The sequence below is a fragment of the Rhagoletis zephyria genome, unplaced genomic scaffold (genome assembly GCF_001687245.7).
Source record: "Rhagoletis zephyria isolate East Lansing unplaced genomic scaffold, Rhagoletis_zephyria_1.1 Rzeph_scaffold_00021, whole genome shotgun sequence".
Lineage (NCBI taxonomy): Eukaryota > Metazoa > Arthropoda > Insecta > Diptera > Tephritidae > Rhagoletis > Rhagoletis zephyria.
The window spans coordinates 467,104-493,172 of record NW_016157105.1 but is presented as its reverse complement, the minus strand read 5'-3'; the positions used below and the strand labels follow the sequence as shown (position 1 = coordinate 493,172).

The following is a 26,069-nucleotide window of genomic DNA, read 5'->3' as shown; positions in this document are numbered from 1 at the left end:
AGTTAATGATTGTTTGTAAATACTTACTAATTAAAATTTTTTAAATAAATTCCGGTACACTGAAATTGTTTTGATGAAGAAGGTTAGGGGTGGATTCGGGATTTTTTTAGAAAAGTATTCCCCAGTATTTTTCCCACAGTATTTTTGCGCAGATCTCTCTGCGAGCCTAACTACAACTTAACAGACACGATTTTGATTTGCAAAAATTGTATACGGACGTTTTTTCCCCTCATGTCTGTATTTTGATTTGTCAGTATTTTGATTTGTCTGTATTTTGATTTGTCGGTATTTTGATTTGTCTGGATTTTGATTTGCCGGTATTTTGATTTGTCTGTATTTTGATTTTTCTGCATTTTTGAATTTTGTCTTTATTTTGATATGTCTGGATTTTGAATTTCCGGATTATGAATGTAACCGGGTTGGGCAATACCATGGAAATATATTCAATCTAATATCAAAATTGATAAAAGAGCAAGTTTTTGTAGAAACTAAATTTGAAAAGGTGCTTAGTGGAGAAAAACAAGCTAAACGGCGATGCCTGGAAAACAGAGAACATTTTATTAAAACAATTGTCNCATTTAAAACAATTGTTATGGAAAGGGAAAACTATGCTCCCAAAGAATACTTAGCCAATATAGCTAAGCATCTCAATTTAATATAAGTAGTTAATGATTGTTTGTAAATACTTACTAATTAAAATTTTTTAAATAAATTCCGGTACACTGAAAATGTTTTGATGAAGAAGGTTAGGGGTGGATTCGGGAATTTTTTAGAAAAGTATTTCCCGATTTGGGGCGGTTTGAGGAGTATCAAAAGAAAGAGCGCAATTCCTTGATCACGGAAACCGGCTACAGTGGCCACAGTATTTTTGCGCAGATCTCTCTGTGAGCCTAACTACGACTTAACAGAAACGATTTTGATTTGCAGAAATTATATAAATTTTTTCCCCTCATGTCTCTATTTTGATTTGTCAGTATTTTAATTTGTCGGTATTTTGATTTGTCTGTATTTTGATTTGTCGGTATTTTGATTTGCCGGTATTTTGATTTGTCTGTATTTAGATTTTTCTGCATTTTTGAATTTTGTCTGTATTTTGATATGTCTGGATTTTTAATCACCGGATTATGAATGTAACCGCAATTTAANTGTCGGTATTTTGATTTGTCTGTATTTTGATTTGTCGGTATTTTGATTTGCCGGTATTTTGATTTGTCTGTATTTAGATTTTTCTGCATTTTTGAATTTTGTCTGTATTTTGATATGTCTGGATTTTTAATCACCGGATTATGAATGTAACCGCAATTTAAGTTGTATGCGCCGGGAACGAGAGCTAGATCTGACAATTTTCCGGTTATTCACCGTTGGAATTAGTTTGCCATCGACGAGAATACACAGCTTTCGTCCATGTGGTAAAATAGTTGCCGAGAGGGTTAGGCTCCTTGCAGTGAAGACGCGAAAAAATGTAGAGTAGTAACCGTTTATATTTAAGCAAAAGTCATCAATTTCATTTCCGGACGCATTGTAATTTGTTTTTGTCTGGATTGTGTCTTGTCAGGATTTTGAGTTGTCGGGATTTTATCTTGTCTGAATAATGTGTTATCTGATTTTATTTGGTCGGGATTTTGTTATGTCTGTATTATGTCCTGCCTGGATTTTGTATTGTCTAGATTTTCAAAAATTGTCTGGATTATGTCTAGTCGGGATCTTCAATGTCGGGATTATGGAGTGCTCCCATAATCCAGACAATTTTTAAAAATTCGGACAATACAAGATCCAGACAGGACATAATACAGACATAACAAAATCCCGACCAAATAAAATACAGATAACACATTATTCAGACAAGACAAAATCCAAACAACTCAAAGTCCCGACAAGACACAATCCAGACAAAACCAATTACCATGCGTCCGGAAATGAAATTGATAACTTATGCTTAAATATAAAGTGTTACCACTCCAAATTTTTTCGCTTCTCCACTGCAAGGAGCCTAACCCTCTCGGCAAACATTTTACCACAAGGACGAAAGCTGCGTATTCTCGTCGATGGAAAACTAATTCCAACGGTGAATAACCGGAAAATTGTCAGATGTAGCTCTTTTTCCCGGCGCATACAACCGAAATTGCCAACAAAGTACAGATCCGTAGTCTTCAATCCGGCAGTACTTGGCCAAAGACAAAAAAACCGTGTTGCAAACATACAAAGCCGTCAGGTTCTAAATTATGCAGCACCTGTATGCTCGCCGGGGATGAGGAAGAGGAAGAAACCGTAGAGCACTTCATCTGTAGCTGCCCAGCTCTCGCCAGGAGGAGAGCAGGCTTTTTAGGTAGGCCCTTCTTTAGCTCTCTTACGGAACTATCATGCGTAAGAATAAAGCCAATCCTACGCTTTATAAGAGCTTCGAAATGGTTCTCTGAAGATTAGTCACAGAGGTTCCCGTGTTCTGCAGTGGTATCATAATGGACCTTCAAAAAGGTCTAAGTGAGTTGGTAATTCGAACCGACTGCCACATCAACCTAACCTAACCTATGCTCGCCGGGGACAATTGGTTCGCAGTGGACGAAACTAAAGACATGCCACAATACAACACCCTGGACAACCAGAGGATGCCTTCTGATGTCGCCAGAACATCACATCCACAGTGAAGCCGAAATTCTCCTAGTAAGGTGCCACAGTTCTCAGCACTCGAACTTGCTTCAGCTGAAGGACCAGGTCCAGCACTACGCACAGCACCCCTGGGACTGTGAATTTTCAGACAGGCTATTAACGGTATTTACAAACTCCAGTCAAGTGAATGCCGTCATCAGTGCCAATCACCACCTGTGAACGAGAGTGAGCTTCAACTGGTTGTATAGAATCCCGAAAGACACAATCCAGACACGACCATATCCCGACCAGACATAATCTGTATTTCGGTATTTTGTATATCGGGATTTCATTATACACCCCTCGGCATTTTTGATAATCAGAGTTTGGGCGCTCCTCGCGGTCGCTAGCGGCCACAAACACCTGCGAGCGGAGTGATGTTCTTGGTGGTGGTGTGCATGCAAACCTGTAAATAGTAGTATGCCGAGTATCGTCGGGTCGGTTATGCGATAAAGGAGTGTATAATTGTTATTTTGGGGGAAAGGCACGCATGGTGATTTGAGGAGAGACAAGTTTACGATCAAGCAGTGTGTGGTATAAGTGGTAACAAATCACAATAGTGGTATAGGATTACTCCGTCGTACTGGGACTGAGTTGAAGTTCGGCCGGTGGAAAAACACATAGTTTCCCTTCGATGCGTTGACGAGGACGCACTCGCCGACTTTCGGCTCAATACGCGTGTCTTTCCATCGGTGCCGTTTGTGAAAGTCTGTAAGATAGTCCCCTTTCCATCGTCTGCTCAACTGGTGGTGTAGAACTCTAACCTTTTCCCACCGATTGAGTAGAGATAAGTTTTCATGGTTCTATTCAGGAAGAGACAACAGGGGGCACCCTTAAGGAAATGTCCGGAGGTGAGTGCGGTAAAATCAGAGGGGTCCTGAGACAGAAGAGAGATGGGTCGTGAGTTTAACTTGGCTTCTATTCTAATTAATAGGGTAGTAAACTCTTTGAAAGTGAATTAATGAGATCCGGCAGTATTCTTGAGATGCGTTTTGAAGCTTTTGACTGCGGATTCTCATAAAACACCCATATGTGGGGCGCCGAGGGGAATACATTTCTAGTTTGTACCTTGAGTGGCATATTTTTTGACGATTGCCCAGGACACTTCTTTCGAGAAGGTGATGAACTCGTTCTCAGTGGCTCTTTTGGCACCGACTAAGGTTTTGCCGTTGTCACTCATCATAGTGGCGGGGTAGCCTCGCCGTCCAACAAAGCGAGCAAATGCGGCCAGAAGGGCCTCTAAAGTTAGATTCGAGCATAACTCAAGGTGAGCCGCTTTTGTCGTGAAGCATATAAAAACGGCCACGTAGCTTTTCACGAGGGTGAAAGGGGCCAGCAAAATCAACACTTGTTGTGGTGAAGGGCGGAGCGAAGGTGCATCGTGAGGGCGCCAAGGTTGCCATTATCTGCAAGCGCATTTGCTGCTTGTGGACAACGCGGGATTTGCATTGAAAAATGCACTTTTTTATGACTGGCTTGAGCCAAGGGATATAAAGCTCCTGTCTGATCGCCTGCTGCATAAGACGGGTTTCGGCGTGTAAAAGTAGTTCATGCAGGAAGCGCAAAAAGAGTGCAGCATATCGGGATTTCTCGGGAATAATGATGGGGTGACGTTTATTGTAGCTTAACGTTGAGTGCGCCAGTCGACCGTTCACACGTAGAAGTCTATCTTTGTCCAAAAATGGGTTTAATGTGAGAAGTGGGCTCTGTTTATCGATCGGCTTCGAAGCTAACGAATTCCCCTTTTCATTGGGGAAATATCGGGACAGAGTTAAGGCGATGAGTTGGAGTTTGGTGTTTCGGAAGTCATCGTACGCAAGAGGTAAAGGTTGAGCTAATATGTGGCTTTTTGGGGTCTTCAGGAGTCAAAACCCGGAGTGTGCGTGGGAAGGAGAAGAAACGATCCATAATGTCGGGTTCTTCTTCGGTTGTATGTAACGCTTCGATTCGGCGTACTTCGGGTAGACTGATGGTTGTGCATCGTGAAGCTTTTGTCCAGAATTCCTCGGGGCTGGTGAGCCTTTCCGGGCCCTTCCACCACAGTGAGGAGGCTGCCAAGTCGAGAGGTTTACATCCTCTTGTGCCCATGTCGGCGGGATTATCGTGAGTGCGTACATGCCTTCACGTGGCATTTCCGACCAGGTCAATTATTTGCGCGGTTCGATTCGATACGAAGATTTTCCAGGTATGGTGTGGCTTTTCTAACCATGTGAGCACAATTTCGGAGTCAGTCCACAAAATCAAAGCTTGCGGGTGGAGATTCAGCTGGGATTGGACGACAGATACTAATTTGGCTAAGAGAGCCCACATAGTTCGAGACGTGGTAAGCTGGTGGTTTTAGCGGCGCCACTTTTCCTTTAGAGACCTGGAGGTGACAAGTTACGTTTTCTCCTGTTGGCGCAATATGCCTTCTCAGACGCGTCGAAAAAACCATGCAGCTCAATAGGTTGGCCTGGCGAGTACCACCCAATGATAAATTTGGATTGCTGTTATGGCTTTTAAGTTGTTTGCGAACTGCGTCCACTTAACGAGACGGATGGGTTTTACCTAATCATCCCAGTCGGTTCCATCAAGCCATAGCTCCTGCAAGAGAATTTTGGGGATTTTGGGGGGAGGAGAGGATCTGTCGCTTCGTGCTCGCCGTGGTTACTGGGATGGATTCAACGATATACGAGAACGCATCTTTTATGGCATTCCATTGAAGCCCGAGCGTTTTCGGCGCTGGGGTGCGAGATGGACCTAAGGCGAGTTGCTCTGGGAAGCTGTATTTAAACGGGAGTCGCACTTCGTAACGACCATCAGATGTGCGTGATATGGTGGATATATAAAAGTCTTCACACACTCGGTCCTCAGAGTTGAGAGATTTGGGAGTGGGGACTTCTTCAAGTTCCCGAAATTTTCGAAGTTGGGAATCGAGATTCTCATTTGCGACTTGATCTACTTGGGTAGAAAACGAGCTTATTTGATTATGGACTTGACCACTAAGGATCCACCCAAATATGGTGTTTTGCGCCAGCAGGTTTTTGGAGAGCTTTTCAACCCCTTCTAGCACGATTTGTGGGATCGCTGCCAATGACTAAGTCAATTTGGGATGGGGGGTGGCAATTTGCGTCTGCTAGGGTGAGATGAGACCATTTTTCCGGTTGTTCTTGAGTTGGTTGGAACTTGGGTAGCAATTTTGTTAGCTGTGGGAGGACGATTGCTTTGCCGTGTGGTCAAATCGTTTGAGACTAGAACCAGAGAGCATAATTTTTTCGAGGTTTGGACTACTCATTCGTGAGATTCCGAAATTTGAGGTTCGACATGGTAGTCTTAATTTGAGTTGTGCTTTGGAGGAGATGTAGCTCCGTTCTAATCCCTGATCAATGAGGGCTGCTTGTCTTGTTCTTCCAGAGACTGAGTAGTTTGGAGGCTGAAATTTGTGGAGATGGTAGTTGCCACTTGAGATGAGGCCCTATGCACTCGGGGTGTTGATGAATTTTTTAAGAGTGCGTCATCATGGAGTGATGAGGTGTGCCGTTCGTGGCAATGAGCACAATTGTGAGGGTTTCTGCAATCTTTAATTAAATGCGATTGAGATAAGCAGTTTATCTCTCACAAATTTTTTTCGATCCAGAATTGACAGTTTTTTGAAGCCTTGAGCAACTGTAAATGGGATGCTGGGAGGTTTTGCATAATGCACATTTATACATTGTACGCTGCTCTGTCATAGGAGATTGGATCTTTGAATGGGATTCATTGTGAGTGTCATGGGAATTATTGCTCTTAAATGAGTACGTGTTTTGTTTGGAGTAGCTTGTATGCGGGGGGATCGATTTAGCCTAGGATTGGCGCCATTGATCTAGTCTTTACACCACCTCATAGCGAGTAGTCAGAAACTGGTTATCTGGAACTAGTTGGGCAGGTCATTTCTGGAGATGATAGATTGTTCCCACAGAGTTTTGGAGGATTTGAAAGCAGTTATTTACAGAAAATTGCAATCTCTGTATATCCTCGCTATTTTCAACTTGAATTGGTTTCAAACTTATTAAGCATTTTACTTGGTTATCTACCAGACTCTGCGATTTTTATATCGCGCTCTTAGGGCTTCCCATTGCCAGTTCGAAGTTGTCACGACTTAACGGAAATCGTTTGACTATTTGGCCGGCTTTGCCTAGCGTTTTGTACCGGAGGTGGTACAATTTCTGAGCTTTTCTGAGTTTTGGGTGGTTAATTTAGACCGCGGTGAACATATCACGGAAGGACGGCCACTGTTCATAACCCTCGTAAAATACCTCAGTGTCGCAGGGATGGACTGACTTTGAACCCGATTCCAAATTTATCGCAATTATTGTCTTTTATTTTTAGACTTGACTCGGTGTTGTCTTGGATTGGGGTGGACTTGAAGCGAGTACAGTAGCCCATGAAATTATCTGTTTCTGAGATAAATTTAATAGAAGCGAACGATTGCTTCGATTTCTTCGTGGTTGACTTTCCACTTGTACGCGTTGGGCGTTGGGACTCCGAGGAAATACCTTGGGCTTTTTCATCGTTACTGCTCTTTGGGGTTTTTGATTTATCTATTTGAGGGGCACCAAGCAATTATTAATTCAAGAGAAAAAGGGAGTGAGTTGATCAGTTATGAGCAATAAAACGACCGCAATATAGTGTTCGCAACACGAGAAGTGAAGGAAAAATGTGCCGATTCGAAATATGTGTTCGTACCACTATTCCCGTTTGAACAAAAAAAAATCAGTCACCGTAACGCACCTTTGTTATATGTGAATATATAATGTATATATGTATATAAGTATATATTAATACTTTATGAGGGGTTAGAGATAAGCTGATATTTGTGGAGTTTAACTATTTAATATCTAAGTGAACGTTTGCATGTGTGCATATATTTATGCGCGCTCATACATTTATCAAAATTTATATGTATGTGTGGAAAAAATTAGAGAGCAAGTAAATACTCGCATATATATATATCGTCGTTTAAAGTACAAAACCGCGTATCGTCATTCTGCAAAACCGCGTAACTGACATTGGCTGCAAAAAATTGGATTTGCTCACACAAGCTCTTGGCTCAATCCTTATCCATTCATCCTGAAATATACTAGCCAGAAATATGATTGCTTTATAAAAACCGAGAACCATTTTTTTCTATACTGGTATGGTTCCCTGATGGCTACGAATTACCAAAACTGCAGCTTGCGGGGGGGCCGCGTTAGTTGCGGGTGGCCGAGCGGCGGATATCGGGTGGTGCTGGCTGGAGGGTATGGGCGGCTGGAAGGTGATGCTTTGGCTTTGCTGGACGGCGCTGGCGGCTGTTTGGCGATGGCTATACGTTGGCGGCTGGTAAGTGGCGACTTCACGGCCCTGCTTGGAGTGGGCTCAATGGAAGTGCGACACAAAGATGCGGTAGCTGGAGACCGATGACTGTAATCGGCGACGGTTGGACCTTAGGGGTGCTGTTGGGACACAATAATACCCGCGACCGTCGACCTGCAAAATCGGAATTTGGTTTTCACTTTCCGAAATGAAAACTAACTACCAATTTACAATTGAATTCAACACTGGTTTATTTATTGATACTTCGAATTAATAAAACTTAATCGGCGATCTAAAATTTGCGCGGCACAAAGATGCGATCGAGTGGTAGGTAAAAAGTTCTTTTATACAACGTTTTCTTTATAATTTTTTCAACGAGATGGCTGTTTATGTGTATCTTTGACAGATGGCGATCGTTCATGTGAGCGAGTAGCGCACGCGTTGCCAACTACCCGGTCGGCTGACAGGGGTGTTCACGTTACGAGCTAATTGTTATGAGTTTAAAAAGTTACATTTCATAAAAATAGTTCAAGTCTAGATAATTCAATAAATACAAATGGTTAATGCGGGGTGCGTGCGCTAGTCACTCACTTGAACATGTATAGTTTTCAAAAGACCGAAATGGTGCACAAGAAATGTTATGTACCATTGACAAAAGAGGGCTTCTGCTTCCTTTCTCAGGCAAAACAGAAAGGATATCTCTACTTAGTAAGGGTTATAATCCATAAGCACGACCGAAGGAATATTGTAATTACATATACAATTTCGCGAAAATATTTACTTAATACATCGCAAGTGTTCAAGAAGTAATTAAAAGTTTTAAGTTGTGTTCGTTTACTCCATTTACTTGCGTGAAATTCATCAAAATATAGTGCGAAAGGTGCAAGTGTTTTCTGCAAATAACGTTTGAATTAATTAAAAAAGTAAATTTGTACCACCCAGACCACAATCAGGTCGTACGCCAGAACACTTTTACATATTTGCACTTGAAACTTTTATATATTAGTCCGGTCAAATTAGACCAAATATAGGAGTGAAATTACAAAAATTTCCACCTAGCTGAAAATTGGTAGGATTATTCAAAACACCATCATAAAGGAAAATAAATGTCCTCATCGATCCGATATCTGGAAAAAAAATACTCGGGGTCAAAGGTCACAAAAACGGGGTATTCGCGATTTTCAGCAAAACGGTAAGTTTATCATAAAATTACTTTAGACAAAAATAATATATCACATAATTATCTATAAAAAATGTCTAAATCCTTTTTGTCCTAAGAGCCACCGTTTCCGAGATATAACGGTTCAAAAAGTTGGAAGAGTTGTAATCGTCTTAATATGCACACGTTTCCACGCTACCATTGTTGTACTTATAAATATTTTGCTGAAAATCGCGAAAAACCCGTTTTTATGACCTTTGGCCCCGAGTATTTTTTTCCAGGTATCGGATCGATGAGGACATTTATTTTCCTTTATGATGGTGTTTTGAACAATCCTACCAATTTTCAGCTAGGTGGAAATTTTTGTAACTTCACTCCTATATTTGGTCTAATTTGACCGGACTAATATATAAAAGTTTCAAGTGCAAATATGTAAAAGTGTTCTGGCGTACGACCTGATTGTGGTCTGGGTGGTACAAATTTACTTTTTTAATTAATTCAAACGTTATTTGCAGAAAACACTTGCACCTTTCGCACTATATTTTGATGAATTTCACGCAAGTAAATGGAGTAAACGAACACAACTTAAAACTTTTAATTACTTAATTAATTAATATTTTAGATTTCATTTATGATGGTGTTTTGAACAATCCTACCAATTTTCAGCTGGATGGGAATTTTTGTAACCTCGAATGTCTAAATTGACCGGACTATATGTACATATCCTGACCTATACCTGAAACGCAAAAAGGCGTAACAACATCGCAACTGAAATGGAAAAAGTCGTGCCTAACATTTTTTTGTTATAAAATGATGTGGGGAGTTGTAATTCGATGAAATTCATCATATAAATTAAAGAGTGAGTTTTGAATTTTTTATTAGTTATGACTTTTTGCATTTCAGCGATGATGTTACTTACGTCTTTCTGCATTTCAGGTGACGATATATTAAAAAGTCGAAGTTTTTGATATAAAGTTTGTTGATTTCCCAAAGCTAGAAAAGTGGTTTATTAGAATCAACAGCAAAAGGAAACAAATTACAGAAACGACAATATTTACGCGAGATCCTTCAACACTCTTATAAAATGCAGCACAATTCAATTCGTAGCATCTTAAAAAAAAAGCATTTTATCCTTTTCAAAAATTTTAATGGGTAATTTATAAGAGTGTTGGAAGATCTTGCCATTTATGTTGATGTTTTTGTATTCTTTTCTTTTGCGGTTGATTCTAAGAAATCACATTTCAGCTTTGGGAAATTAATCAAATTTGTATCAAAAACTTCGATTTATTACTACTTATACATATATACATATGTATGCACATATATAAAAGTTTCAAGTGCTAATATTAAACAGAGTTCAGGCGTACGAATTAATTGTGGCCTGGGTAGTAAGCAAAAGTACATGATGCTGTAATTACTTTTTCGAGACAAAGTAGAGCTTTAACCGATACTAAACGTTCTATTGTCTAAGTACTGACTCACCTTCAGCACGTTTGGTATTTCATCTATTTAGACGAGGGCTTGAGTTCAAAGCTCTATCATCAATTCCTACTTAGACGCGGTTACTATTTATATGGCATATATATTGTATTATATATCTATATCTATATAATATATGCTCTTTCATAAAGGATGGAAGTTATTAAACAAGTTGTCTACCCCATAATCCGTTGAAATGTGAATAAAAATATGAAAGGATTTCCGGTACCTTCCGTTTACACAATTAATATGAAGAAGTCTAGGTTTGCTCTGTACATTTTTGGTGTTTAGAGTCCCTATTAGACACTCCTCAATTTATGACAACAACTAAATCTATGGATTAAAACTCTTACCTTTGTTCTCGAAATTATTGTACTGCGCGAATTCGATTGATATGCTGGTACCTCGCGGACAAGCAATAACTACTTGCTCATAATCACAAGCTGCTTTTTGATATGTACGCAGTGTTGCCGATAAGAGCGCTATGTCAAGATGATTAATCGGTGGCATCGAAAATAACCCCGTCATTGACAAAACATTGTCGTTTTAATAGCGATCCATAGGTGTTGAAATATATAACATCCACAGTATATAATATATAGTCGCAGTTGATACAAACCACAAAAATTACGTTGTATATTGAGATGAAAAATATAGAAAAGAGAAAAAAATTATTAAATCTTGGTGTACTGCAACTGTTATTAAATAAACGATAACATTATTAGATATTAAACAATAAGAGATTACTCAGCTACACTCTGAGAAAAATCGCATTTTTAAATAAAAGATACAATTTTTGTTTGAGTAAAAATTACTCAAGTGGGACCCTAAAAATTGAAAATTATTATCCATCGATTATTTTATTAATTATGGATAGGTATTATTGTAGTATGATACTGTGCAAAATTTTTTCGCTGTAGTGCAAATAATATGCAAGTTATATGCAATTTATTTTTCATACAGGCTTTTGCGAAAAGCATCATTATTTATTAGCTGTTGAAGAAAATCTTGTTCTTTTTACGCGAAAACTTTAAAAATTGTCTGACGATATAAAAGCTGTAGTAGTTTTTAGAAATTTTTTTTTAATATATACGTATTATTAAATTTTTTCATAAACAATTCTTTTTTTACTTCTGGGGCTCCGATTTTGTTCGGACAAAATAAATTAAGGTTAGCAGTCGCTCGCTCTCAATAGGGAGAAAAGAAATTTTGTTCAACTTTTTTTTTTTGTTTAAGCTACAGTGTTTTTTTTTTTTTGATCGCAGTGCATATACTGTTGTGATGGACGTTCTCGTGTGTACACATTTGTTTGAAAACGGAAGATTAGAATCTTGACACATTAAATATAATATATATATTCTGTGTGAATACCTCAAAATATTGCTATTTTATTTATTTTTTATTACAGTTTGAATTGCGTAATTCTCGTCGGATGAAAAAAGTTTACAATCATAAAAAAGCATGTTTTCAATTTTTCTTCGTGATTGACGTGGTCTTCTTTGGTGCAAAATTCAAACTGAGTGTTGGTGAAGTGTGCGTGAGCCCAGTCATAGAATACTTTGGGCGTTGTTATTTGATTTCGACCTACGCGCTGTAGACTGGCTCGGTAACAGTGTTGCCACTTTAAAATATTTGTAGGTACCAAAACGCCTACCAAATCAGTCTCCAAACTACCAAAATTTGTTCATCATTAAAATGAGATTTCTCGAGTTTGCGGGGTTTTAGCTACACAAATTAGCAGTAAAATTAAAACTACGCATAATATTGTTTACAGTATTGGTTAATTATTCACAACAACCTTTAAGATCAAACAAAAGAAACTCGAGCCCTTAAATAAAATAATTAAGTTATTGTATAAAAAACTTTTGTAAAATATGTAAATATCTTGATTGATTCAATTCATATAAAAAAAAAATGTGTGCGAAAACACAAACGCAGACATTTTATGCATTTTTATAAAAAAAATTCCAAATTTGATTCAATTTGCATACACTCACCCTTTTTTACCAATACACTCACACTTTGCAAATTGCATATCACCAATTTTCCTTTCAAGACAATAGGTAATTTCTCATTAATTTCAACAGCTAATCGGTGATAGCTTTGGAAAGTGAGTTTTTGTTTGCAGAAAATTGTCTGCTTAATAAAATATCGAAAAAAATAAAGAAATCTTATACGTGTAAGCAAAGTGAAAGCAGTGTTTTCAACGTGTAAACTTAAATTAAACAAACAAATTTTAATGTTCAATTTGGTTGTATTTTCAAAACAATTTTGCCTACCAAAAGCTTCATCAAACCAAACAAGCTACCAACGGAGAATGAAGCTACCAATTTTGGTCCAATTGGACCAAAATGGCAACACTGCTCGGTAAGCACTCCTTTTTAGACATCCGCCAATACCGTCACAAGCACCCTTACCATGGGCTGTTGCAAAAAATGCCACTCAGCGTCTATACCGAAGTCGTTTTTATGTTCAATTAAGTTAATAAAATCAAATCGATTTTTATATTGTGAGCCCGCACCATCCGAAAAATAAAAATATCTTTTTCACCTCCGAAAGTTTCATGAAGGAAACCATTTTTTCATTAAATAATTGGACGCAATTGGCATCGTGAAGTATATGCTCTGATAAAACCACGAAATAGTTGTGCTTCACTTTGCCATTCTCATTGTGATGTATTACGTACACATGCAATGTCATCTGATCTTTAGACCAGTGCTGTGATTGAACTGCGTCTTGTATGTGAAAGCTGTAGTTTTCTGAAAAGTCCATGGTCACGACAAATTCCCCCTCGCCACAGACATTGTGCGTGCCTTTTGCACGAGCCAGTATGCAAAATTGTGGCCTCAGTTGTCTGAATGTTGACAAACTAATTTTGTTACTGGGATATTTTATTAAAAACTTTTGATGAAGTTCCTTTAGACTCCCTAACAAAAGTCGTTTCTAAAATATGTGTTTAATGAAATTAAGATAAATACATACATACAAATATTAGTATCTGCAATATGCCAAAATGAGTGTTTAAAAATTTACCGATTCTTGTTTTCGTATGCCATCAATTACAATTGACTTGTATTCTCTCGCTCCGGGCATTACTCTGCTTATTTCATCCAGCAGATAAAACTGTTTCACCATCTTAACAATTTCTGGATGTATATGCCGGCCACGCTTCGGATCGGGATGAGAACCAAAACCCTTCTTTGTACGTAGTTCTTTAGCCTTCGACGCCATGCGACGTGCCACTTTGAAAATTTTATTAATATTTTGATTCCCCAGTTACTTGGTAACGTTGTTAAGAGGTTCAGTTTATGCAAGCGAGTCGGAGCTTTATTAAGGGCCTCTTTCAAATCACTCACCTAAGGATCAAAAGTTGCGCTTTCAGAAAAACTGTCGCCGATGCGTTTAACAATAGCTACAGCTTTTGACACCATTCCTTTGTTCATGTCTAAAGAACATGGTAGCTCTGTTGCAGCATAAGGCTCTGCTGCTATTTTGCCCACTACGTCCAACAACTTCCTTATCTTCGTGGCCTTGTCAACTGCCATCATTATTTGATTGAACTTCATCAGAATCTTCTTTACTTTCAAAATTAGCAGGAGCTCTTTTTTCTTTTTGAATATTTTTTCATTCAAAAATAACACAAGGATTTTTCTTTATCTCCTGGTACAATAAAGACAAACGACGGGAACAAATGTAATGGCCCACGAAAGCACGGTAAGCTGGTTTCCAATTCCCCGTAACTAATTTTAATTTTGTATAAACATTGTTGTGGTTTTTCTGTGATTAAGATTGCAGCAGGAATTGGGCTTCGGCATGGTAATCACTTTTCACACGAATCGTACACTAGTAATTAATTACGGAACGAAGAAATTGGGTTTAGATTCACCTTTCGCTGACAAAAAAAAACTAATTAATCTGCAACAAATAGAACAAATTTCATTCTGGATATACTAGCGACTTGAAACTTGCACTTTATCGTACTACCATACCGAAAATTTTTCTAAAATATCGAATCGAAAAATTTTAAATTTTTTTGCGAATTTCTTGGTATTTCTTGCATTTTCTAGTTCTGTACGAGATTAAAAAAAATATTCCTGTGGTTTTTGCTGTAAGTGAACTATGCTTTTATAAAAAAATAGGAAAAATTTGGTGTAAAATATATAATTCAATAAAATCGTCAAAACGTCAGGGTATGCATATTTTTGGAGCTGAATGTACAAATATATATACGAATTCATAGCCAAATGTGATATACAGAACCAAAATCAATTATAGCGAACGTCGCGGACGTCAACTGTCCCGGAACGAAAACGAGTGTCATACCAGCGTATGCACTGAGATCGAAAAAACGCTGTAGCTCAAACAAGAAAAGAGTTGAACATAATTTTTTTTCTCCCAATTGAGAGCGAGCGACTGCTAACCTTAATTTATTTTGTCCGAACAAAATCGGAGCCCCAGAAGTAAAAAAAAAATTGTTTATGAAAAAATATATAAAAATAAAATTTTTTGTAAACTACTACAGTTTTTTTATCGTCAGACCATTTTTAAAGTTTTCGCTTAAACAGAATAAGACCATCTTTAACAGCTAATCAATAATGTAACTCTTCGCAAAAGCCTGTATGAAAAATAAATTGCAAAAATAAATAAAATGAAATGAAAAATAAACAATCGTGGTACAAAGCTCAATAAAAATATTGAAAATAAAATGTTAACAAGCCACAATAACATTGATAAATTGCATACAACTTGCATATTAATTGCACTAGAGTGAAAAAATTTTGCACAGTATCATAATACGATAATACCTATCCAAAATTAACAAAATTTTTAATCTTTATAAACGTTTTAAAAAGACCATGAAAATGTTTAAAACAAAGCAAAATATTTTTCAATTTGAAATTTTTAATATTCGATTTGGCTAAATGAGCACTTCCGCTGAAAGGGCTACATCTCGTTTCAAAACAAACAAAAAATAATTATTTTAGAAATATTTGTCATATAGAACCGCATTAACAAAAACCCGATTGGACTCAACATATATTTCTTAACAGCATTTATACCCCCGCTTATAGCGCACTCGATAACGTCGTATTCAAAAGTAAACCAAATCTGTTATTTTAAAACGATATATTTTAATAAATAATTTGTGCGGTTGACCGAAATGGAAACAAACAGTAATTGTAATTTATTATATTAATAATTCGAATTTAAAACGGGCTGTATAAAGAAAACCGGCATATTTTCACTTCAAATGAGTGATGCGTTTATAGTTACTTGTTTTCTAACTGATGTGAGAAACAAAAAACCGATTTAAAAACAAATTGAAGTCAATAGACTTTTCAATTTCAACGCGTTTTGAAATTTAGTTTATGCATCCATTTTGAATCACAGCGAACTTGGTCAAAGCGCTTTATGTGTCGGTATAAACAAGGTAATAGTCGGAGAGCAATGGTATCCGCAATTGAGGTTCAAGCTGAATTTCAAATGCTACATCTGGATCGACTTAAAACAATTAACCAAATATTATATGATTTTATAATGCAATTGCAAGAAAAGGATTGCCATTGTGTACCTTCAATTGCCAAAGTTTACGCGCTCACGTACAGGATTTTCAATTAGACAGAATAGCGTCATCGTCGAATTTTCTAATTCATTCAGAGACGTGGTAGTAATTCAATTTAAAAGACCAATGACGGGAGCAGACGGAGTTGTAATCTGCCATGACACACACGACGGAGCCCATATTGTTACTCCAGAAATAGAACTCAATGCACAACAACTGGTATCAATGTCTGTTAAAATTTCTAAGGTGGGAAAATATGTGCTTGTGAAAGCAGATTGGACCATGAAAGAACAGTTATATTCTAGGCAATTTATATTTCTCACAATCAACCAGTTAATAAAATTATTAAATTCCTCCACGAAAGTTTAATAGATTACACACCAGAAATATCGCGGATCCTTAAAAAAAGACTTTAATGTGAGATATGCATTGAACTCCCTTTGATTGAGCTCCTCGGCATCAAATTAAATTTAAAAATGTCCACAGTCAAACACAATCATTGATACTATATTTCAAAGATGGATCACATCTCAACTAAAGCATTTATTTCATATCTTAGTTACCATTGTGTGGCTTACTCGTTCTTTTGTAGAAATTTGAACATGAGTCTAAAATAATAATAAATCGAAAACTGAAAATAATAAAAACTTTTTAACTTCGTACCAATATTACAACCAAACAAACACATTCGTCTCATTCTCTCGTAATTTTATATAGGTTTCACTTCTACCGGGTGTGCACCGTACCTCTGTTATTTACATTATCTGTATTAATTGCTTTTACAAATCATATATTTTCACAATTAAAAGCAACTAAATAAATACACGTTTCTTATCGAAAAATGGAAATTTAGATAATTGGCTCTACTGCCATTTTCTTTCATCCTCCTCTTTGGCTTTATTTACTTTTACACCAGAAATGACATCGCCACCGGGAATGCGCAATCTTCGCAACATTGTACACAAGCCAGTTTAACATTTATTTTTCGCCCTTACTTTGTATATGTTACTGGCCAAACCCGATCTTAAGACAAACTAGTTTTTCCTTGGCTAAACTAGTTCTATCTAGATACAATATATCCGTCCGACGCGGAAACAAGATGGGCGCAACAATATTGTGGACTGCGTAGCTGGAGTTGGACTGATGAGGGTTACTATTTTGAAGTGCGGCCGAAGGCCGCCTACGCAGAAAAGTGTTCTGCGCGAAAATACAGTGGCATCTGATCTAGTTTAGCCTAGGCAAAACTAGTTTGTCCCAATATCGGGTTTGGCCGGTAACATAAAAACACCTCACTTGCGATACAAACATACACGTGTACATGTAACCCTGTCAATTTTATCTTTGATTTTTAAAATTATTATTGAAGATTTGGTCAATAAAAATCTATATATGTACATAGTTTGTACTTTCAAAAGTAAAATTCCGTGTGTCCTTTTTTTGCAAAGAAGTGGAAATAGTGATACCAAGTGGTAAGCTAAAGGAAACATATAAGAAACGATGTTCATGGTCCTTCTACGCCATTAAGAAGAGCACCTGTGAAAAAAATATTACGTTGCAAACCCTGCAAAACTTTAATGACCGAAACTAAAAATCGTTGTCGAAATGTAGAATGGCCCTAACTGAAATTTTTTCAAAATTTGGTTTTTTGCGTTCGCAAGAAGCTTATACTAAACCCCATCTTCCCGGAAAAACTTAGAACCGTAAAGACGGATCTACCGTTCGTGTCCGGACATTTTTTGTTAGTAATTTTTTTTCGTTCCTTTCCCACTCTGTCTCACTGAGCGCGATACTCTTTGTTCGAATCAAATTGATTTTGATTTTCTGTCGGAACGACTTGATGATTTGGGTTGCCGCGTTTCCCTTTATATGCATTTGCAGCGAACTGCATGTATTATTTGCCCTCAAAAACGTATGTAGGCAGCAATATAATCAGCTGTTTGCTTCAGAACAAAATCAAATGTGCCGAATTAAACGAGGTGGTTCGGACATGAACGGTAAATCCGCCTTAACTCAAAAACTAGCAAACTTATGCCACTTTTTAAAAAGCCTTAATTTAACGAATGAAAATTTGTGAAAGAAAAAAGCCTTAACTGAACAACTTTTGCTACAAACAAGTAAGGAAGTCTAAGTTCGGGAGGAGCCGAACATTAAATACCCGTCGCAAGTATTAAATATATGTGTTTTCACCTTTCCGAAAGCTACTGCTAGATGGTAAGCGTAAATTAGCGTCCTTAAATTTCGAAATATTGCAGTTTCAAGCATTTCTGAAATTTACCGTTATATAAAAAGCGGCCATAATTTTGATCCGATTTCGATAATTTTCAACGTTTTGCTTTTATGTGGCANTTTTTCACCTTTCCGAAAGCTACCGCTAGATGGTAAGCCGGGGTGTATCAATTTTGAGTAAATTAGCGTCCTTAAATTTCGAAATATTGCAGTTTCAAGCATTTCTGAAATTTACCGTTATATAAAAAGCGGCCATAATTTTGATCCGATTTCGNTCAGCTGTTTGCTTCAGAACAAAATCAAATGTGCCGAATTAAACGAGGTGGTTCGGACATGAACGGTAAATCCGCCTTAACTCAAAAACTAGCAAACTTATGCCACTTTTTAAAAAGCCTTAATTTAACGAATGAAAATTTGTGAAAGAAAAAAGCCTTAACTGAACAACTTTTGCTACAAACAAGTAAGGAAGTCTAAGTTCGGGAGGAGCCGAACATTAAATACCCGTCGCAAGTATTAAATATATGTGTTTTCACCTTTCCGAAAGCTACTGCTAGATGGTAAGCGTAAATTAGCGTCCTTAAATTTCGAAATATTGCAGTTTCAAGCATTTCTGAAATTTACCGTTATATAAAAAGCGGCCATAATTTTGATCCGATTTCGATAATTTTCAACGTTTTGCTTTTATGTGGCAAGCGCAATAAAAATACCGAGTTTGGTACAAATTGGTGGAACGGTTACCGATATACATATATTTGATCATAAGTGGGCGGTGCCACGCCCATTCACCAAAATTTTACCATAAGCGTATTTCTTGGTAAAGAAATGTTGCAAGCATCAATTTTGAGTAAATTAGCTGTAATATTTACTGATTTATCGAAGATTTTGGATTTCTCTAAATTTCCGTTATATGGGATGTCAGCGTGGTTATTGTCCGATTTTTTAAATTTTCGGTCATTTAGTATGCTGTACCAAGGCCAACGACTGTGCCAAGGTTGGAAGAAATTGGTGCAGCGGTTACTAAGATATACGCATGTAACCATAAGTGGGCGTGGCTACGCCCATTTTCCAAAAATTTATAATATTCTTATTTTTCGTCTAAAACTTGTTGAAAATATCAATTTTGACTGAATAATCTTTAGCANGGCCAACAACTGTGCCAAGTTTGGAAGAAATTGGTGCAGCGGTTACCAAGATATACACATGTAACCATAAGTGGGCGTGGCTACGCCCATTTTCCAAAAATTTATAATATTCTTATTTTTCATCTAAAAATTGTTGAAAATATCAATTTTGACTGAATAATCTTTAGCAGTTACTAAAATATCGCAGTTTTCGTATTCCCGATAATTAGCGTTATATGGGATGTGGGCGTGGTTATTGTCCGATTTTTAAAATTTGCTGTATCAAAGCCAATAACTGTGCCAAGTTTGGAAGAAATTGGTGCACCGGTCACCAAGATAGACACATGTAACCATAAAAGGGCGTGGCTACGCCCATTATCCAAAAAATTTATAATATTCTTATTTTTCGCCTGAAAATTATTGTAAATATCAATTTTGAGTGAATTATCTTCAGTAGTTACTAAAATATCGCAGTTTTCGTATTTCTAGAAATTACCGTTTTATGGGAAGTGCTTATAGGAGGGTATATATAAACGAGTTAGTAAAAGGGGGCGGGGAACATCCCATAGGCGCGAAATATTTTATCAGCTATAACTTCGGAGCCATAAGACACACGAACTTGAAATTTGGTATGCAGACATGTCAATGGTAGGTGCTTATAGGAGGGTATATATAAACGAGTTTGTAAAAGGGGCGTGGCACATCCCATAGGCGCGGAATTTTTTATCAGCTATAACTTCGGAACCATAAGCCACACGAACTTGAAATTTGGTATTCAGACATACCAATGGTAGGTGCTTATAGCAGGGTATATATAAACGAGCTTGTAAAAGGGGGCGTGGCACATCCCATAGGCGTGGAATTTTTTATCAGCTATAACTCCGGAACCATAAGTCACACGAACTTGAAATCTGGTATGCAGACATATCTATGGTAGGTGCTTATACGAGGGTATATATAAATGAGTTTGTAGAAGGGGCGTGGCACATTTCATAGGCGTGCAAATTTTTATCAGCTATATCTACGGAACGATAAGTCCCACGAACTTGAAATTTGGTATGCAAACATGTCAATGGTAGGTGCTTATAGGAAGGTATATATAAACGAGTTTGTAAAAGGGGGCGTGGCACATCCCATAGGCGCGGAAATTTTTATCAGCTATAACTTCGGAACCATAAGTCTCACGAAGTTGAAATTTGGTGTGCAGACATATCAATGGTAGGTGCTTATATGAGGGTATATAGAAATGAGTTTGCAAAAGGGGGCGTGGGGCATCCTATACGCGTGGAATAATTTATCAGCTATAACTTTGAAACCATAAGTCCCACGAACTTGAAATTTTGTATGCGGACATATCAATGGTAGGTGCTTCTACGAGGGTATATATAAACGAGTTTGTGAAAGGGGGCGTAGCTTATCCCATATTCGTTGAAAGGTTTATCAGCTATAAATTCGGAACCATATGTCGCATCAACTTTAAATTTTGTATGCAGTTATATACATATTTGGTAGGTGCTTATAATAAGGTCTATATAAATGAGTTTTTAAAAGTGGGCGTGGTGCATCCCATAGGCGTGGATTTTTTAATCATCTATAACTTCGGAACCATAAGTCCCTTGAACTTGAATATGCCGACATATCAATTGTTGGTGCTTATGGGAGGGTATATATAAACGAGTATGTAAAAGGGGGCGTGTCACATCCCATAGGCGTGGAATTTTTTATCAGGTATAACCCCGGAACCATAAGTCGCACGAACTTGAAATTTGGTATGCAGGTGTAGCTATGGTAGGTGCTTATAAATATAAATAAGTTTGTAAAAGATGGCGGGGCAAATCCCAGAGGCGTGAAAATTTTTAGCAGCTATAAAGTCAAAACCATAAGTCACATGAAATTTAAATTTGGTATGCAGACATATCTATGGTAGGAGCTTATAGTAAGGTATATATGAATGAGTTTATAAAAGGGGGCGTGGCACATCCCGTAGGCGTGGAATTTTTAATCAGCCATAAATTGGCAACCATAAGTCTCATGAACTTGAAATTTGGTATTAATACATAGGTATCTATGGGAGGTGTTCAGAGTAAAGTATATATAAACCCCACGAACTTGAAATTTTGTATGCAGGCACAGCTACGGTAGGTGCTTATAGTAAGGTGTATATGAATGAGTTTATAAAAGGGGGCGTGGCACATCCCGTAGGCGTGGAATTTTTTATCAGCTATAACTTGGGAACCATAAGCCCCACGAACTTGAAATTTTGTATGCAGGCACAGCTACGGTAGGCGCTTATAGTAAGATGTATATGAATGACTTTATAAAAGGGGGCGCGGCACATCCCGTAGGTGGGGAATTTTTTATCAGCTATAACTTGGGAACCATAAGACCCACGATCTTGAAATGTGGTACGCAGGCATAGCTACGGTAGGTGCTTATAGTAAGCTGTACATGAATGAGTTTATAAAAGGGGGCGTGGCACATCCCGTAGACGTGGAATTTTTTATCAGCTATAACTTGGAACCATAAGCCCCACGAGCTTCAAATTTGGTATGCAGGCACAGCTACGGTAGGCGCTTATAGTAAGATGTATATGAATGACTTTATAAAAGGGGGCGTGGCACATCCCGTAGGCGTGGAATTTTTTATCAGCTATAACTTGGGAACCATAAGCCCCACGAACTTGAAATTTGGTATACAGGCACAGCTACGGTAGGTGCTTATAGTAAGCTGTATATGAATGAATTTATAAAAGGGGGCGTGGCACATCCCGTAGGCGATAAATATGTATTCAATAAATATGTATTCAACTATTAGACCACTCGGATATTTAAAACTGTGTTTTTTTTTTAAATCTTACGGTCTTTAGAGCATTTTGAAATGGAAAGATGAAATCATTTTATTGATCTCGATAATTTAAAAATTCTATCCTTTCCTTAATTCAGCCAATATTAATAATGGAACATGATTTTTAGTACAGAAAGTGATGATCAATATATATTAGTTGAAGTACGATAAAGCTAAAAATTTGGCTCATAAGGATGCCTTAATTTAAATACAAAGAAAATAGCTGAGCTGAATATTTGTATTACTTTTTTATATTTTGATTTGTTTAGCCCGAACGACGTCGGGTGCTCTGCTAGTTTGTTAATAATTACAAAACCACTAGAGTAAAACCCGCTTACTTTTTTTTCGCTTACTTTTTACTTAAGCGAGTTTCACTGTACCTTGAATGGACAATATTGTTAGTTGAATAAAATCATTGTTGAGCAAATATATATAAACAATGCTTTGGTTGATACAAGTTTTCAATTAATGTTGAGAACTTGCTTACTCGATGTTTGTTGTGTTTACTTTCTTATTTTATTTGCATATATTAAGCATAAAAAATACGGACATATTTACATAAGTTAGTTACTAAAGTAAATAATACATATGTATATGTTGGTAGGAATTTCCTAAAAAACAACGATGAAACAGGAGCAGTCGTGCGAAAACCCAGGTCAATATCTGCTGGAAGTATACTGCTTTGCTTTTTCCTTGGCAAAATAGACACTTTAAAATTATAATTCACATGAATTATATATCCACTGAAAAACGCCGGTTGGCATTAAACTTTATATTTTTAAATAACTATGCGCACACCAAAACAACTAGCGGCGATAACAAACCTAAAACTGGGCATGTCATAGCACACACTTTTCTTTCTGTACCTAGCGCAGCGATCGACATGCCATAGCTTACTGAGCGCTCTGGGACCACGTGCGTGTTTCACCCACATACGAACAGCGGTAGCGGAGCAATGATTTCAGCTGAAATTAGTCGAGAACGCAGAACGTATACTTAAACGCAGTCTGTATACGAAGAATTTCGTCGATTACTGGAGCCCTCAGTGTTGCTTACTACAGTGTTGCCACTCATCAATGCCTTTTCATAAACTTACCCTTTCAACCACAATTTTTCGTGCTATAATAGATTGTAGCTAAATATAAACTACTTAGTTTTCAACAAAAACCTTATTCAATAGTAAACTTCAAATATTTGACACATATTTTGAATAGCAACTTATAACTTTTTTACCATCTGCAAAACTAACGAAGTGGCAACCATCTAAAGAAGGAGAAATCAGCTGACACGGAATAATCTCGCAGGCGTTTTGGTACGCATGCCGTCGAATTTGTTTTTTTTCGTCACCCGAAATTGACTTGCATGCGTTTGCATTTGATTTCATTGAGCGAAACGTCAAATCAAAATGTCACGCAGAACAAAAATTGGAAATTGAGTTAGCTTCATACGCACGCCGTTCAATTTCGGTTGATCTCATTCAAGTTGCATGTACATGAGAAATTTTTGACAATAAATTGGCGGCGTGCGTGAATATTAGGTTAGCCTGTAAATTCCGCAGATTTCTGCGCTACGGGCTACAACTACAGAAAAATTCTGCGGTGTTGAGTTTTCATTTACATGGCGCTTTGGTAAAACAGATCGTGTCAGCTGACTCGGTTTTACGTACCGGTAGGTTTACGTTCTTGACTAATTTCAGCTTTCCACGCACAATGCAATGGTCGGCATACTAGCGCATTCAAACTATCCAATAAGTGGGACTGTGTGCATTGCTCAGCTGGCGCTCTTCGTATGTGAAACACACATGTGCTTAGAGAGCGCTCAGCATTCTTTAGGGGTGGCTCACAAGCAAGAATGATAGAATACAAGATTGCGCCGATCAGAGAGGATTTTTGAGAATAACTTTTGTGTGACGTCACACTGGTGCAATTGCGAGAGAGAAATGCCAAAACGTGAGCAAGAATGGAAGAAGAAGAAAAAATGTTGCAAGGAAAACGTAAACAAGTTGCACAAGTGTGACGTCATGCAAACAACGATTCTGTCAAATTCGTTAAGAGAGGAATAGCGGTCCGAGATCGGCGCAACCTTTGTATTCTCTCAATCGTGGCTCACAAGCATGAATATGTTCCACTCTCAAACCAAATCGTGGTTGCCTCAACTAAGATTTGGTAACTATGTCTTAACCATGTGTTGAAAGAAAGCTTATCTGCATTAGCAGAGCTTAATAACATCTTTTTATGAATCATACGTTAAGTTGAATGGAATTTGTAGAAATATGCTTCAAAGAAATATTTTTTAGTATTAACCAGACCCTTCAACTAATTTAACGATTTGTTACAACCTACATTATACATTGCAAACGTCAAGCTGTGAAGTTCTACTGCTCTGATTTCTCTTTGTATTTTGCAAAGTTTATTGTGCTAATTCTAGTAAAAGTTGCTATAAAAAGTGCCTACGAGCATCTTAGTGTGATAATAATTCGAAGCTAAGTGAAAGTTTTGTGATTTTTGTGGTTTATATTAAATTTAATTAAATTTCACTAGCATACATCTAATCTTGCCGAGTCATTTGTTGTTATCATTGTTGTTGTAATTCCTTTGTAGTTAACTGAGATCGTTTCTATTTTTGCACATTTCTTTTTGCTCTTTTTGTTTACTTCTTTTAGTATTTCTTGTCACAGCTGTTTGCGTTGCGTTTATTAAGTGTCACAATACAGTGATACTCAAACTGTTCGCTACATATATTTTTAAGCTAAATACATCAGCTCCTAAATTGTTGTGTGTGTTGTGTTAAACTTATTTTGCTTGTCTTTTGGCCTATACTCAAATTCACGAACGAAAGCTCCGGAGGGCCAAAAAGAACTACTAAGCAGCATGTCAAAATTTTCTAAATTTACGTCTATTTTAAATGAAGAAACATTTCTTTCATATTTAAAATTTAATTTTCTGATACTTAAGTTGACAGTTTTAACTTTGGACGAGATGTAAAACTTTATATCGTCCTCGGAAGTATCCCTCGAAAATCTAGATACAAATATAGACTTCTTTGGGGGAACCACAACCAGTCTCCTAGTATTAGACTCGATTACCGGCGGACGGGGTTGAGTAACTGAGTTACTAATTGAGGGTAGAGTAAGCGTTGGAAGATTAGATGGCAGTGCCACAACTTCAACTGGGGAAGGGGAAGATACTGCAGGGTCGTTATTATTAGAAGCAGACTTTGATATATGTTCTTTTGGGGAAGATAACTCCGTTGTCTGTGGACATGGAGAAGAAAGATTAATTAAGTCATTCGGAAGATTGTTCTGACGTGGAACGGTCCTTTCATTAGGCGGACTATGAAGACGCTTACGGTTTGACACACGAATGTCCTTCATAGATTGTACGGTATCTAAGCATTTAAAAGATTTAAATACATTTTCATAATGTTTAAATTTTTCGGTCAGTACCGACAACTCTCTCCCTACCTCAGAAAACCCATTTCTGGTTTGCCTAAACAACTTAAAGAGATCAACTTCGGTTGACCTGCACTTTAAGCAAGACCAGCGAAGACCTTTGCCATCATTAATAGCGTCCAGAATTCTTCCTGTCAAACCAGCACATTTTAGATGGCAAATACCATCACAGAGCCAGCACGAGAAGTAACGTTCAGATTCGCTTTTAATTTGGCAGTTATCAAGATCACACTTCATATTGAAAGATTTAATAGCACTTATGTTAAT

General features: G+C 37.4%; 1 protein-coding gene and 1 long non-coding RNA gene across 5 annotated transcripts in view; one reads left to right on the top strand and one right to left on the bottom strand.

Moving 5' to 3' along the window:
• LOC108362124 (uncharacterized) overlaps positions 1–1,895 on the top strand; it is a 2,871-nt gene extending 976 nt beyond the window's left edge. Inside the window, exons 2-3 of the long non-coding RNA XR_001847419.1 lie at positions 1,490–1,494; positions 1,869–1,895. This is a non-coding gene — a long non-coding RNA (uncharacterized LOC108362124). The remainder of the gene's footprint in view (positions 1–1,489; positions 1,495–1,868) is intronic.
• The window catches only part of LOC108362068 (uncharacterized), a 608,307-nt gene that overhangs the window by 437,378 nt on the left and 144,860 nt on the right, over positions 1–26,069 (bottom strand). For all 4 annotated transcript variants that reach the window (XM_017614914.1, XM_017614908.1, XM_017614923.1 and 1 more), the window contains one exon: positions 10,951–11,079. In XM_017614914.1, the coding sequence (XP_017470403.1) occupies positions 10,951–11,079 (129 nt within the window). The remainder of the gene's footprint in view (positions 1–10,950; positions 11,080–26,069) is intronic.